At 39.5% G+C, this 15,913-nt stretch overlaps 1 protein-coding gene across 1 annotated transcript in view; it reads right to left on the minus strand.

Annotated features, from left to right (window-relative positions):
* Window positions 1-15,913, minus strand: part of L3MBTL4 (L3MBTL histone methyl-lysine binding protein 4) — a 710,419-nt gene that overhangs the window by 440,662 nt on the left and 253,844 nt on the right. The window contains 3 exon segments of the mRNA XM_049900533.1: window positions 4,895-4,921; window positions 4,924-5,025; window positions 7,399-7,484. Coding sequence (XP_049756490.1) covers window positions 4,895-4,921; window positions 4,924-5,025; window positions 7,399-7,484 — 215 coding nt within the window.

Consider the following 15,913-nt stretch of genomic DNA (forward strand, 5'->3'; position numbering starts at 1 on the left):
CTGCAGTTCCCAGAGCGTAAATATTTATCAAATATTACTCTGTTTTAAGTCCTCCCTTTGCATTTATTTGTAGAAGAATACATTTTTTCCCAAATAAAAGCTAAACTTCCAAAGAGCATCCATCAGTCTATTGTAATTTAATGTGTGTTTCTTGATAAGCTGACAGTAATGGGCTTTCAGATACAATGGAGCACACTGTGCAGGCAAACAGAAGAATCATTATTAAACATAATAGCTGGCTGTAAACCGAACAGGATATACCCTGAGCACATCATAAATATTTATTAGAGAGTAACCATGGTAATTAATAAACCTAGTAATCAGCACAAGGGAAAAGAGCATCTCAAAACCTTGCCATGGCAAGAAAAGCCTCACAACTCACCTATCAATGACCATGTACAACCAGACTCACTCAAATTTCCAGCATGAAAATCAGAACTTTGGTCTGACTAGTACAAGTGGCTTACGAGAGCCATGCCAGCCCCAACGCTGAGGATTTATGGTCTCTAATTCCAATGGCTTATCAGAGCTAGAGGGTAATGGTAAAAACGTAGAGAGTTAGAAATGTCTACATTCGAGCTCAGCTCTTCCACTACTAATTGTGAAACTGTGTCTGGTCAAATTACTTAAATTCACCGTGCCAACTGTAAAACAAACAGCACCTACCTGGATGAGCTGTTGTGAGGATAAAGATACAACACATACCATAGTTGGCTAGATGCCTAGAACAAAGTACACATTCCATAGCTGGGTCTTCTCACTCTACTTTCTCACCCCTATTACTCCTGGTATTACACCACTACACCCACTACTGTGACCACCTCCATTCCTGCTACCACTCCTTCCCGCTTCTCTTGGCCAGGATGTCATTAGTGAAAACGTATACAGCAATAACTAAGATCTGTTGGAGTCACTGGATCTAAAGCTTACAAGGCCCACCAGGACAGCTACAATTAAAAAGACAATAACAAGTGTTGGTGAGGATGAGAAATTGGAACACTCCTACATATTCAATGGAGATGTAAAATAAAAACAGTGAAGCCACTTTAGAAAGCAGTTTGGGGGTTCCTCGAAATGTTAAACATAGAATCGCCATGTTGTTGTTGTTAGGTGTCGTCAAGTCAGTTTTGACACACAGAGACCCCACGTGACACAGCAGAACTGCCCTATAGGGTTTTACTAGGCTGTAACCTTCAGAGTTGCAGATCACCAGTGCTTTCTCCTTTAGAGCCACTGGGTGAGTTCGGTTAGCAGGCAAACACTTCACTGTTGTGCCACCAGGCTCCTTAGATTTGTCATCCAAAAACCAAACCCAAACCCATTGCTGTGCACTTGATGCTGACTCACAGTGACCCTACAGGACAGAGGAAAACTGCCCAATAGGGTTTCCAAGGCTGTAACCTTTATGGAAATAGTCTGCCACATCTTTCTCCCATGGAGTGGCTAGTAGGTTTGACCACTGACCTTTCGGTTAGCAGCTGAGTGCGCCATCAGGGCTCCAGAATTGCCAGATGACCCAGCAATTCCACTACTACGTATATACCCAAGAGAAGTGAAAACATACACAAATACTTGTACACAAATATTCATAGCAGCAATATTCATAATAGCCAAAAAGTGAAAACAATCCAAATATCCATCAACTGATGAGTGCATAAACAAAAAGCATACCCGTACAATGGATTATTCACAACACAAATGAAGTACAGCCACATGTTACAATATGGATGAACCCTAAAATCCGTATGCTAAGTGAAAGAACTCAATCACGAAACACTACACATTGTATGATTTCATTTATATAAAATGCCTAGAAGAGGCAAATTCATCAAGGCAGAAAGCAAGTGAGCGGTTGGGTATGAGGTTTCATTTTGGGGAGATGAAAATGTTCTCAACATGGTGATGATTGCACAACTCTGAATATACTCAAAACCACTGAATTTTATTTTGTGTGAATTTTACCTCAAAAAAAAAAAAAAACCCTGTTATAAAAAAAATACCTAATAAAATACATAAGGCCAACTACACATTTGGGAGTGGCAGGAGGGAATAAACTCAGTCCTTACTGGATCTACCAGGGAATGCCAGTCCCATACACAAACATCCAGGAACTGTAGGGAATACGGGCTGAGGCACAAGAGACAAAGTAACAGCGATGTACTTACTGGTGTTCTCTACTCCCTATATTCCACTCTCCCACTGTGAAGTGGGTTATTTATGATAAAAATTAGAACACAAGAGTAGAAAGAGTGAGAAGACTAAGTTCTAGAGTTTTAAAAACAGGGTTTGAAAGCCAGAGTTTAAAACCTGGCTCCGCCATACACAACATATAACCTTGGACCAATTACTTAACCTCTCTGTGCTTCAGTTTCCTCATTTGTAAAATGCATAATAAAAGTACATATATCATACAGTTGCTATGAAACTGAAATAATGCATGCAAAGCCCTAAGAACAATGTCTGAGGAAGGCTAAATGCCATCACCACCATCATCATCACCACTAACATTCCTGTGGCTATTGTTAGAGCCACCTTTCTCTACTCCCACAATCAAAAGCAGCCCACGGAGCAATCACACATGCTCACATTATCATCCCACAATCACCTCCCTGCTTTTCTCACCAAGGACTGTGGTCTTGTTCCTTGTCCTTCTACCAACGGCAACTCCTCCCATGAAGCCCCTTCGTTAACGCAAAAAAATAAATAAATAAATAATACATACAACCAGGAGAGAGCTACACAGAGTATCTGCACCCACTTACAACAACAGCAGCTACCACTCAAGTACCTATAAAGAGCCAGACACTGTTTTGGGAATTTTACACACATTGCTTCATTAGGTAATTAATTTTCACATTACGCCACATTAACTTTCAAAACAAGCCTATGAAGTAGGTATTACTAACCCCATCATTTGCAGAAAAAGAAAGTTCAAATAAGTCGAGTAACTTCTGCAAGTTAGTAACATAGTGAATAAGAGTCAGAGCCATGATGTGAATCCCTAAAACAATTATGTTCATTCCACGGTTGATGTATTTTGATGGACTGAACGGTATTTCACATGTTAGAAAGCATCGTTCCATAGGGCGTGTAGTGTCACTTGCATAAACGCGTCTTAATTTAGCCCTAAAATCCTAGAGCGTGTACGTGCTTTCCAATTTAATGAGTCTCATTTTGCCTGTAACAACAGAAATAACCACTATGGTTCTAATCCTTTCAGAGGCACCAGGTACTTTTCAACTCTTTTTCCTACAACAAAGGACAAAGCAACTGCCATGAAATAAAAAAGAACGAGGAGACGTGAACTATTTCTTTGGAAGGATCAGCTAAGTGCTTGGAGATTTCAAAATATCAATGCTGAGGTGGTGAGTAAGAAATGTAATAAACTCACTGTAGAAGCTAATGTTTTTCAAATGCTATTTTAAGGGACCAGGTCAATTCAATGTATTCACATAATAAGCTGGCAACAAACGTTTGACCGAATACTACAATATGTATGTTAAAAATCGCAACCGTTTGTAAATTAAAATTGTAAATGTGATTTGATATACTTTTAAGATTTTTCCCTAGAAATACAGTAATAATTTCACAGTAAAATTAACACAAAATATGCCTGAGTTTACAATGTAATTATGATACCTAAAGTCATTTCCAGAGCAAGTACCTTAAGAGGAAACAACAAAAAGGCAAAATAAACAAGAATTTAAATAATGAGCTTAAAATTAAATTTAATATAAAACATTAATAACAAGCTATAAGGAAGAAAATACTTATGGCACATTATTCCTGAATAGTGTTTAATACAGTTAGTTACTGTTTTCATTTTTCAGAAGAATAAAGGACGTTTCCAAGGTGCACTCCTAATAATCGGTGGCCAAGCCAGATGCTCATCTCAAATGTTGACAAAACACATGTACTGATTATTCTCTATAAGATGAATTAGAAATTGTTTCCAATTTAGGGATAGAGCAAATAAGATTTCTTTCAAATCACGTCAAATGTATATAAAAGTTAAATGTATCTTTCTGGGTAGTGCCTACTAAAACTATGTCGACTTCAGTCTTTTTATTATTATGAAACTAAACTGTGCTTGGGTGGAAAATAATTTTTCAACTGTCATATTCTGAGATGATGTAATGAATTCCACAGATGCTTTCAGCTCTCTGTATAAGAAAAAATAAAAAGCTTTCGTTACAGAAAAAATTCATCTTAAAGATATATATGTAAAACAAAAACCAGATGTCTTCAGCCAGGACAGTATAGAAATCTGTTCATCAAGTTCTTTCTTCCAAATCTACCCATTAGTTTTAGCTACAGTGATTTAGATGCTTTTCATTTTTTTTGCTCTGACAAAGAAAATTAGAAAATAAAGGCTTAATTGTTCTTGGTAAGGTATTTAATGATAGCATCTACAAACAAATCTGATAATGCTGAAAACAACAAAAAAGCTCTAAAGAAAAAAAAAATATAGTGAAAGTCTAAACAGAAATTAAAACAGGAATGTATTAGAATTCCTCTCAAATTCAATCGTGGCTAATGTACAGATTTCCCACTTCACAGGCATATAAGCTTGAAATCTTTCTCCCGAAAGACCTGTGACTAGAAATGAAGTCAGCTGGAGTTTTATTTCTCTACTCTGCCAAGAAATCAGAGCCTCCGTAGCCAGCCTCGTATGTGGGTTACGCTGCCTGTCTGTCTCAGGGAATCTATTACTCTTAGTCCCATCTTAGTCAAGGCCAGTCTTCAAGGTCAGATCCGGAATGGTGTTCCCTTTCCCCCCGAGAAAGCTGCTATGCAGATGAATTAAAAATTTGAGAAAGTAAAGAGACTAGGAGTGGAGGAAGCAGAGGAAACATGGGGAAAAAAAATCGGTGTAGTAATATAAAATGTGCACCTTTATTCTTTGGTCATCGACATCTATATAACTTTAGCACCACAGATTAACCTGGGGTTTCGTTTATCCACAATTTCAAGTCTCATATTGGGCAGAAAACCATGTGCAAAAATTCAACAATTCAGATATTCCTCTGAATTTCTTCTGAAATGATTGTTTTGATTCTCATATTTAGGTCTTTAATAAAACTAAAATTTAGTTTCAAGAGCACATGGGACTCTAGGCATATTATTTCATCCAGTTTCACAAAAGTCTATGAGAGGAGAAATAATTTTTCAGTCATTTTGAAGATAGCTAAAAAGACAAAGACAGATTACAGTAAATTCATTAATTATCACAACAAGGTTCAAAAAGCATCTTACTATAGTTTATCTATTGGGGTGGATTTTTTTCTCTTTTTCCAAAATTAATCTTATAAATTAAGAAATTATTGGCTATTCTCACAGCTTAATTTTAGAGCATATGATCCAGAAAGCAAAATTGTTGAATAAATAGGAAGGCTTACTTAGATAAGAGCTGCATAATTTCAACTGTAGAAGGTTTTAAAAGCATGCCACACTATACTTTAAAGCCATATCTGTGCTTTTGTTACTTCATCGTAGCGTAAGAGTACTGAGCTGTATTAAAGTTTACTATTAAAATGCTATGAACTAAGAGGCTATGATGACTGACACACAGGCAGTGATAAAGAGAATGGAGTGGAAAAAAAATAAACTGTGACTTATCGAGCCATTGAAACTAACACAATTTCAATGTTAAAAATCAAAGTCAAAAGACAACTGATTGTTTTTATAGGTGGGCAAAAAGTTTCACTTTGAAAGCTGTTATACATCAAAGTGTTCAACTGATGTTATTGAAAATGTATTGAACTCTCCAGTATAGATATGGCAACAGGAAAAAAAAAAAAAAAAAAACCCTCATAATACGTGGCTAATTAATAGTGAAATCTTTCTCCAACATATGGTAAGCGTTCTTGCAGTACTCGATGGGGCAGTTCTACTCTGTCCTTTAGGGTCGCTATGAGGCGGAATCAACTCGATGGCGGTGGGTTTAGCTTTTGTTGGGTTCTTGCAGCACTGGTTGGTGCATTTTTTCTTTCTAAAATGCATTACTACAGTATTGTGCTCTGCTAAATGGAGTATGCTGACTACAACTAGGTCTCTGGTCCCTGAGAATCTTTCTCTTCTCCCAAGCCCACTGCCCTAACCAACAAATGCAACCTTTTAGTGTGGTAAAAGATAAAGATAAACAGCTTGAGCTGAATCTGTAAAAACTCCATGACAAAGTCTGGAAGTGGCCTTTTGAACTAAATCTTTTCATAATTTTATTTTCCTGTAATTCTCCTTTGGAAAAGTAAAATGAAGTTCTGAAAGAAAGCAAGGGAGACAGAGAGACAGAGTCTACAAGTAGCTAGTATTTTGCTGATTGGATTTCTGCAATTCTTAGAACCTTTTTCAGCAGTCCGGCACTTTGGGTATTCTGAATTTGATTAGACATCTTCCCCCAAGACCATGATATTATAATCAATTTTTTAAACAATGAAATAGTATTTTATTTCAAATCCTTTCTTATCCCTAGAAAACCAGCAGTAAATAAAATAGTACTTAACCCAGTGCCCTCGACTTAGAAGGTCAATATATAAAATTCTGATTAAAGATGAGTTGGGGAGCCTAAAGCTGAAAGGGAGCAGAGTTTGAAAACCACTATATTAACAATGCAGTTTCCTTTAAAATTTAATTCATACTTAGTTCAACCTGGAATAAGTATATAAACATAAATGTGAACTTTAAAAATTGGTATTCTTATCAAAACAAATTCTAATACAAATGTTTCCCACAAATTGGCTAAAACCATATATACAACGGCTGCATATATTAACTTTTTTATTATGGCATTCAAACAGTCCCTGAAAAACTGATACTGCTAAAGGTTCTACTTGTCAGGCTAATATGGAGAACTGGAAACACAGGATTCATTCAGCAAGGGTTGATTAAGTGCTTTCAACAGTCCCTCTGGTTTGGGACTACCGCGTTTTTCATTGAGGGAAACCATCATTTGCATTTGTACATAGTAACAACAGCAAATGAGTCACCTACTTTAAAAAGGAAACAAATTGATTATGAAAATACCTCTTGAATTTAAAAAGTAAAAGCAGAACTCAACATGGACATCTTTAAGAGTATATATCTATATGTCTTAGAAGAAGTACAGCCAGAATGTTTCTTAGAAACAAGGATGACAAGACTTTGTCTCACGTACTTTGGACATGTTACCAGTCCCTGGAGAAGGACATCAAGCATGGCAAAGCAGAGGGTCAGCAAAAAAGAGGAAGATCCTCAATGAGATAGACTGACACAGTGCCTGCAACAATGGGCTCAAACATAGCAACCATTGTGAGGATGGCACAGGAATGGGCAGTGTTTCATTATGTTGTACATGGGGTCTCTGTGGGTCAGAATCAACTGGACAACACCTAACAACAACCAAACCTGTATAAAACTTACCATTCTAAAAACTTTGGCAGGAACTGCAGTAGTTTGAGTAGCTTCCAAATATTCTATCCAGGAAAATTTTTCTGGATCAGGATAATCTGAAAAATATATATATAAATACCAAAAATTCACTCATTGATATATGGATTCCCATATACTACAAAACATCCAATAATAGTAACACCTACTGTTAATTGAATGCTTACTCTTTAGCAGGACTTATGCTAAGAATTTCACATATATTGTCTCACTCAACTCTTATGATAACCTCTGAGATGGCATGCAAGCACTCATTCATTTCTTTGTTCATTCACTCAACAAGGTTAAGTAAGTTGGCCAAGGTCATCCTCCTACACTCCACCAGGAAGCCTCCTAAGAAGTGTGAAAAAACATCTGTCTGGACTCAAATCTTTAACGTAAAAAGACCCTGACAATCTTTCTAATTCTTCAGTAATTCTAGGTCTGTTAGGGTTTTATTCTCATTATTAAATCTTCCAAAAACCAATCAAACCCACTGCTGTCCAATCGATTCCGACTCATAGTGACCCTATAGGACAGAGTAGAAATGCCCCATAGGGTTTCTAAGGCTGTAAATCTTTTCGGAAGCCGACTGCCAAATCTCCTGTGGAGCAACTGGTAGATTCGAACCACTGACATTTCAGTTAGCAGTTGAGTGCTTTAACCACTGTGCCACCAGGGCTCCTACTAAATCTTAGTAATTATAATTTCTAAAAATAGTAATTTATCATAGCATTTTAAATAAGTATATTGGTAAAACACTGCACAAAGTACTCTTCAATTTTTTAAAAATATTTCTTCCAGCTGGTTCTTATCTTTACATTTGTGGTTTTTTTTCCTCCTGATTTGTCAGAGATCTGTCTGTATTATCGTGTTTCTTTCCTTTCCTTTCCAAGTAATAAGTACTGAGAGCTATTCACCAGCTCTATCGTTTTGTTTTCTAATTATTTGTTCACTGCTTTTACTCTTACTACTTCCTTACTTCTACCTCCCTTAGGTTTAAGACTTGTTTCTCCAACTTGAATTGTAAACATAATTATTTTCCTTTTTTTAAATAATAAAAGCACTTAAGACTATGAACTTGCCATTGCTGCCACTTAGTACAGCTATAGACGCTTTTATGAATTACTTTTTTTCATACTTTTATTTTCAAAGAACAATTATATTCTATAATTGTTACCTTGATTTAATCATTGGCCAACTATTTATTTAAGATATATTCAACTGGTTAATTTTTGTAGTTGCTTGAGACATTAATAAGAATATCTAGGCCTGGCCAGCAGAGTCAGTGGAATGGTGGGAAAAGATACCAGAGTTGAGTGTGTGTAAGGTGAGTAGAAGAGACAGCAATTAGTCGCGATCTAGCCCCTTAAAGAGACCTGGAGTGCTGCTATGAGCAGCACTATCCTTTTTTCCTCTTTTCATGATAAACAAGTGAAAATAATAGGCTATAATTGGTGGTGCAGCAGTTAAGTGTTTAGCAGCTAACCAAAAGGTTGGTGGGTCCAACACACTCAACACTCCACAGGAGAAAGATCTGATGATCTGCTCTCATAAAGATTACAGCCTAGACATCCTATGGGGCAGCTCTACTCTATCACATGGGGTCACTGTGAGCCGGAATCTACCCGCTGGCATACTACGACAATTGTTTTCTACTGTTCTTAAGTGGAATTTGGTTCTGTGCCACCCTCCAGAAAGGAGCTATGCAAGGACACCCGTATCACCTGTACATTCCACATCCTCTGCTCCAATGAAGCCAAGGAAGAGAAGAATGTCTTTTGCCCTAAGGAGGCCTGCAACACCTGCTGCCACCTTCTTCCCCCGGCACCAGCTAGGATTTCACTAGGCTTTGGGGACAGAAGTGGGGCACAGAAGAAGGGGTGGGGAGCAGCCCCTTCACACAACAGTGTGGCAACAACAGGACAGAAGCATTTCAAAACTTAAATTCCTAGTCAAAACAAGAAGGAAATGCATGAGAACACCCCATAGGACAACAGCAGCCTTTAAGCTCATCACCTGCTTAACAAAAATCAACCTTTTGCTGGCTTCCATTTTTGACAAGTATCGTGTTAAGTACCTCACTTATATGAAGTCATTTACTCCTCACATGTACCTATGATGGATACCTTCTTATCTTCATCTTATAGGGGAGGCTCAGAGTTTCGGCAGCTTGCCCAATGTTACATAGTTAGGAAGTGGAAGAAATAGAATTTGAACAATTATGTCTGCTTCTATTTCCCACATACTTTAAAAAAAAAATTTTTTTTTTTTTTTTTTACCACCACTTCCCTCTAGTATTGTAACCCAAAGCATCCTTGATTCAAGAGTGGCCATCACTCTTTGCCTCAAGACTGAGAATCTGAGCTCCCTCTAGGGGTCAGTAAGTAGTACTGAGAGAGGGAGAAAGAGGGCAGGAATAGAGAAGGCTTGATTGGAGACTGGGCTATGTACCATCTCAATGTATTTATTCATGCCCCTCCTCCATTCACACTAATTAGGATTTAAAACTTCAGAGATGGATCACTGAAGAAACAATGAGGTCAAAGCTGAAACTGTGAATATGGGTGGCTAAACCAAAGCAAGGGAAAAGGCCACAGAAAATGATATCAAGGAATTACACCATAAGGCATCAGTCACACGACCCCTCAATTTCCCCATGGGGCTGGCACTTCTTTGGGTGGGAGGAAGAGCCAGGTGATAAATGTCTCCAATTAATGTTAGGGAGTAATTAAAAGGCCCTTAGATGACACACAGGAGGGACTGGGTATGGGGGGGTAGAACAGCTTGGGCCCTCAGGGAGGAGAACTGCTCTAGAAGAAGCAGTGGGACTGCTGGGATATGGAAGGACAGTCTGTCCATCGCCTTCAGAAGCTGCAGGGGAAGTGGTAGCCTCAAGGTGGGCAACAGAGACAGCCCTGTGTGCAGAGACAGGGAAGGGTGAAGCCATTTCCAGAGCTTGGAGTGGAAAGGATTTAGAGTCAAGAAAAAAATCCTCTGGAGGATGCAAATATGGGGATGACAGTAAGAAAGGAAAAGCCTAAGGGTAACACTGAGTTTAAAAAAAAAAAAAAAGTTAAGACATATCTAAATTCATGTCATTCCACGGCTCACTTTATCACTTAGGAAAAGCAAGTCCTTGCAGTGACCTACAAGACCCTGCAGGACGTGGCCTGGTGTCTCTCTGAACTCATCCCCTTTCACTTCATTCCTGCTGTAACTACAATACTGCAGGCACCTCCTCCCTCCAGTTCTTTGCACTTGCTGTTCTTCTGTCTGGTACGTTCTCCCCAGAGATCCTCAAGACTCACCACCTCACCACTGCCTGTAAGCCGTTGCTCAGGTTAAGTCCTTCCCTGAACTCCCTATATAAAAACTACCCCACCCATATATATGTACGCTTCCTAACCCTTATTTTTCTCCATAGCGTTTATTACCACCTATCACGTTTATCACGTTGTATATTTTACACATTTGTCATCTCTCCTTGTCCCGTTAGAACATAAACTACCTTAAGACAGAAATTTATTCACTCTTCTGCTATATCCTCAGAGCCTAGAACAATGCCTAGAATATAGCTGTCACTCAACAAATATTTGGTGAATATTTGGTGAATGAATGAAATATATTTCCTGAGACGTTCGCATTTAATATTGTGGTGGTCAAGAATGACAGTGATATGAGCCAAAACGATTTTGGTCTAGTTTCAAAATACCAAATGGAACTCTGATATAAAATTGTTTTCCTGCTGGTGCTGGTAGTATCAGAGGTATGATTAGAACAAGAGGATGTTGCTGGTGGATTACTCTGGATAAGATTCCAAGTAGCAGACTGGATGATGCTTTGTATTTGTGGCATCTGTACAAGGGAAGTGTGATACTCCTCAATTGTTTGTTCCATGTAAAAAAGGAAAGACGAACTCAAGTATGAAATTAGTTGTAAATTCTTCCTATAATGATATCCTCGAATATTTTTCTTCCAGGAACAATAACCTAAGCAGAGACATAATTTTGCCATTGGAACATTCTCTTTAAAGAACTGGGGTTCACAAACAAACAGTAGAGCCCTTAAGTCCCTGAGGTCCTGGTCTGGGTGGCCTGTCCCATGGCGCCTAGAGAAGCATAACAACTATAATCATATTGAGAACCAGAAATTACAGGTATCCCAGAACAAATAATTTTTAATTAATGGACAAGAATCTTGAGTAATAAAAGGGGATCTGCTAAGAGTCTTACTAAGAAGGTTTAACCAGAACAGACAGAAGATTGATCATAAACACACCCTGGGTGGACTTAGGAGGTCATTTCACCTGACTCCTCATTTTATTCACCAGGAAAGTGAGACGTGGCATTTTAAGTGTCTTCAAAATGCCCCTGGCTCCAACAGTGCCTAACCTAACACAACGCTTTGTAAATGGTAGACAGTCAACACTGGGTCATGACCCTGTCTCTCACTCTTTCTTTTATTTACTTATTTATTTTTATTTAAAATTATTTATTTTTTTGTGAAATACCTAACATTATAGGGGGGAAAAAAAAAGACCCTGGTTATCTTGCTTCTGTTTTTCTCTCAGTTTCTCTTACTATGTAATATCCCATTAAATGATATTTTATGACTGACCTAACTACTCTCACATGTTGCTTATGTCTTTATTGTCCTTTGTCATAATGTCAGCTCCTAGCTGTCCTCGACTTTGCAGGCATTCAACTAATATGTTTAATTAATTAATTATACTTTTCTCTGCCAATAGAATTCATCTATAGGAAATGGCATAATGTCATTTAAAATATAATAATTCTTAGTGTGGCTAAAAAAAAGTTAATGTTTAATGTTGCAATTAAATAAAAGATATATTTATACTGTATATCCCACTTTTGTAATTTTAGCTTTGCAAGGAAATTATGAAGTAAACTTAAGTAGGTATTGTATATCAAAACATTAATTTTCTAAAATAAATACTTCTATGTGCTCAATAAACATCTAGAATATTTGCTAAGTATTTCCAGCCAATTGGTGACTCTCGAGAAACCAACTGCTGTTATTCCTACAAAGAACATTTCATTACCTCTAAAAAATACCAATTACTATAGGTTTTTTTCTTTGCAAGTAAACTTTCATTCAGCATTCATTCACAAGTTTGAATACTAGACTCCCAATTTAAAAATGTGGGAATCAACACATACTTTCAGCTCTAATACATTCTAAATACTACAAAACTATCAGTAAAGGAATTTTTATAACTTAATGGTTATCAGCAGAGAAAATGCTAGATAAATTTTGACTGAACACATCATGGAATATTATGCAGACATTAAAAAGGAAATGAGGGATCCGGGGCCAAGATGGCGGACTAGGTGGACGCTACCGCGGATCCCTCTTGCAACAAAGACTCGGAAAAACAAGGGAATCGATCACATACATAACAATCTACGAACTCTGAACAACAAGCACAGACTTAGAGACGGAAAACGAACAAATACGGGCAGACAGCGACTGTTTTCAGAACTAGGAGCCAGCGCACCAGGCAGGTGACCTTCGGAGCTCGATCTGGGGCAGAGCCCAGGGGGGCAGACAGCACAGAAAGGGGGCCCACCCCTTCCCCCCGAACCCATCCCGGGAGGAAGTCTAGCAGGTTGGCGCGGGCAGCGTAGGGGCGCAGCCGGAGGGAGAAGCACCCGGGAGGCAGTGACTGATCTGGGAGGGGGGAGAACAGCGTCCCAGCTGGGGTGCCGTCCTGCCGGGAGTTAGGCGAGAAGCCGACGGGGCGCGAGTGGGGGGGGGGTCAACTATATTTCCCTAAAGTGACCCCAGGGCGGGGCCCACACGTTCGTGTGGGAGGACGCACACCCAGTCCGCGCGTGTGGCGCGGCACACCAGAGGGAGAAATCCCCGGAAGTGTCTGGTCTCAAAGCAGGGAAAGCAGCATCCCAGACGAGGAGCCATTCCGCTGGGATTTGGGCGCGCGCGCGCGCGGGCGGGGCATAAGCCTGGGGTCCATTTTTATTACCCTGAATTGACCCAGGGGGCGGGACCACCTGGTCGTGCTAGTGACGCCCTCCCAGTTTACGCGAGAGGTGTGGCACACCGGAAGGAGAAGTCCCCGGGAGGAAGTGATTGGTCCCGAAGCGCAGAAAGTAGCGTCCCAAACGGGGTGCCGTCCTGCCGGGACTTGGGCGCGCGCACGAGCGGGGCGTGAGCGCGGAGTCCATTTTTATTGCCCTGAATTGACCCGGGGGCGGGCCCACGTGGCCGTGCAGGTGACGCCAACCCAGTTCGCGCGAGAGGTGTGGCGCTCCGGAAGGAGAAGTCCCCGGAAGTGACTGGTTCCGGAACGGGGAAAGCAGCGTCTCAACCCGGAAGTCATCCCGCTGGGATTTGGGCGTGCGCACAGGCGGGGCGTGACCGCGGGACTCAATTATAATCGCCTGAATAGACCCTGGGGGCGGGCCCACCCGTTCGTGCGGGAAACGCCCACTCAGTGCCCACTAGCGGTGCCGCGCACCGGAGGAAGTCCCCAGGAGGAAGTGACTGGTTTCCGAGCAAGGAAAGCAGTGTCCTAGCCAGGGACCCATCCAGCCCGGATTTTGGCGAACGGGGGCGGAGCGTGAACGTGGTGTTCAGCTCTATATTCTGTGGTGCTACACTCCTAGCTCTCAGATCCCTCCCCCACCCTCCCCAGGCGACCCCATTAACATCCGAATACCCGGAGCCAGAGAGAGAATTCAGATAGGGATCTGACTGCATTTTTTTTTAGCTGACTACTTGGAAAATCTAGTTTCCCAGTGATGGCTCGGAGACAGCAGTCCATATCAAACCACATAAAGAAACAGACCATGACAGCTTATCCAACCCCCCAAACAAAAGAATCAAAATCTTTCCCAAATGAAGATACAATCCTGGAATTATCAGATACAGAATATAAAAAACTAATTTACAGAATGCTTAAAGATATCACAAATGAAATTAGGATAAATGCAGAAAAAGCCAAGGAACACACTGATAAAACTGTTGAAGAACTCAAAAAGATTATTCAAGAACATAGTGGAAAAATTAACAAGTTGCAAGAATCCATAGAGAGACAACATGTAGAAATCCAAAAGATTAACAATAAAATTACAGAATTTGACAACGCAATAGAAAGTCAGAGGAGCAGATTCGAGCAATTAGAATGTAGACTGGGACTTCTGGAGCACCAGGGAAACAACACCAACATAGCTGAAAAAAAATCGGATAAAAGAATTAAAAAAAATGAAGAAACCCTAAGAATCATGTGGGACTCTATCAAGAAGGATAACTTGCGAGTGATTGGAGTCCCAGAACAGGGAGGGGGGACAGAAAACACAGAGAAAATAGTTGAAGAACTCCTGACACAAAACTTCCCTGACATCATGAAAGACGAAAGGATATCTATCCAAGATGCTCATCGAACCCCATTTAAGATTGATCCAAAAAGAAAAACACCAAGACACATCATCATCAAACTTGCCAAAACCAAAGACAAACAGAAAATTTTAAAAGCAGCCAGGGAGAAAAGAAAGGTTTCCTTCAAGGGAGAATCAATAAGAATAAGTTCAGACTACTCAGCAGAAACCATGCAGGCAAGAAGGGAATGGGACGACATATACAGAGCACTGAAGGAGAAAAACTGCCAACCAAGGATCATATATCCAGCAAAACTCTCTCTGAAATATGAAGGAGAAATTAAGATATTTACAGATAAACACAAGTTTAGAGAATTTGCAAAAACTAAACCAAGACTGCAAGAAATGCTAAAGGAGATTGTTTGGCCGGATGACCAATAATATCAGGTACCAGCACAATACAAGGTCACAAAACAGAACGTCCTGATATCAACGCAACTCAAACAGGGAAAGCACAAAAACAAACAAATTAAGACTAATTCTAAAAAATAAATAAATAAACAAAATAATACACACAACAGGAAATCATGGAAATCAATAGATAAACGATCAAAATAATCAAAAAGAGGGACTAAATATAGGAGGCATTGAACTGCCAGATGGAGAGTGATACAAGGCGAAATAGAAGGATACAAGTTAGGTTTTTACTTAGAAAAATAGGGGTAAATAAAAAGGTAACCACAAAAAGGAATATCAATTCCATAACTCAAGAAAAAAGCCAAGAAAAACGTAACGACTCAATAAACACAAAGTTAAACATTATGAAAATGAGGATCTCACAAGCTACTAAGAAAAACGTCTCAGCACAAAAAAGCATGTGGAAAAATGAAATGGCCAACAACACACATGAAAAGGCATCAAAATGACAGCACTAAAAACTTACTTATCTATAATTACGCTGAAAGTAAATGGACTAAATGCACCAATAAAGAGACAGAGAGTCACGGACTGGATAAAGAAACACGAGCCATCTATATGCTGCTTACAAGAGACACACCTTAGACTTAGAGACACAAACAAACTAAAACTCAAAGGATGGAAAAAAATATATCAAGCAAACAATAAGCAAAAAAGAAGAGAAGTAGCAA

This window comes from Elephas maximus, chromosome 11 (assembly GCF_024166365.1).
Source record: "Elephas maximus indicus isolate mEleMax1 chromosome 11, mEleMax1 primary haplotype, whole genome shotgun sequence".
NCBI lineage: Eukaryota > Metazoa > Chordata > Mammalia > Proboscidea > Elephantidae > Elephas > Elephas maximus.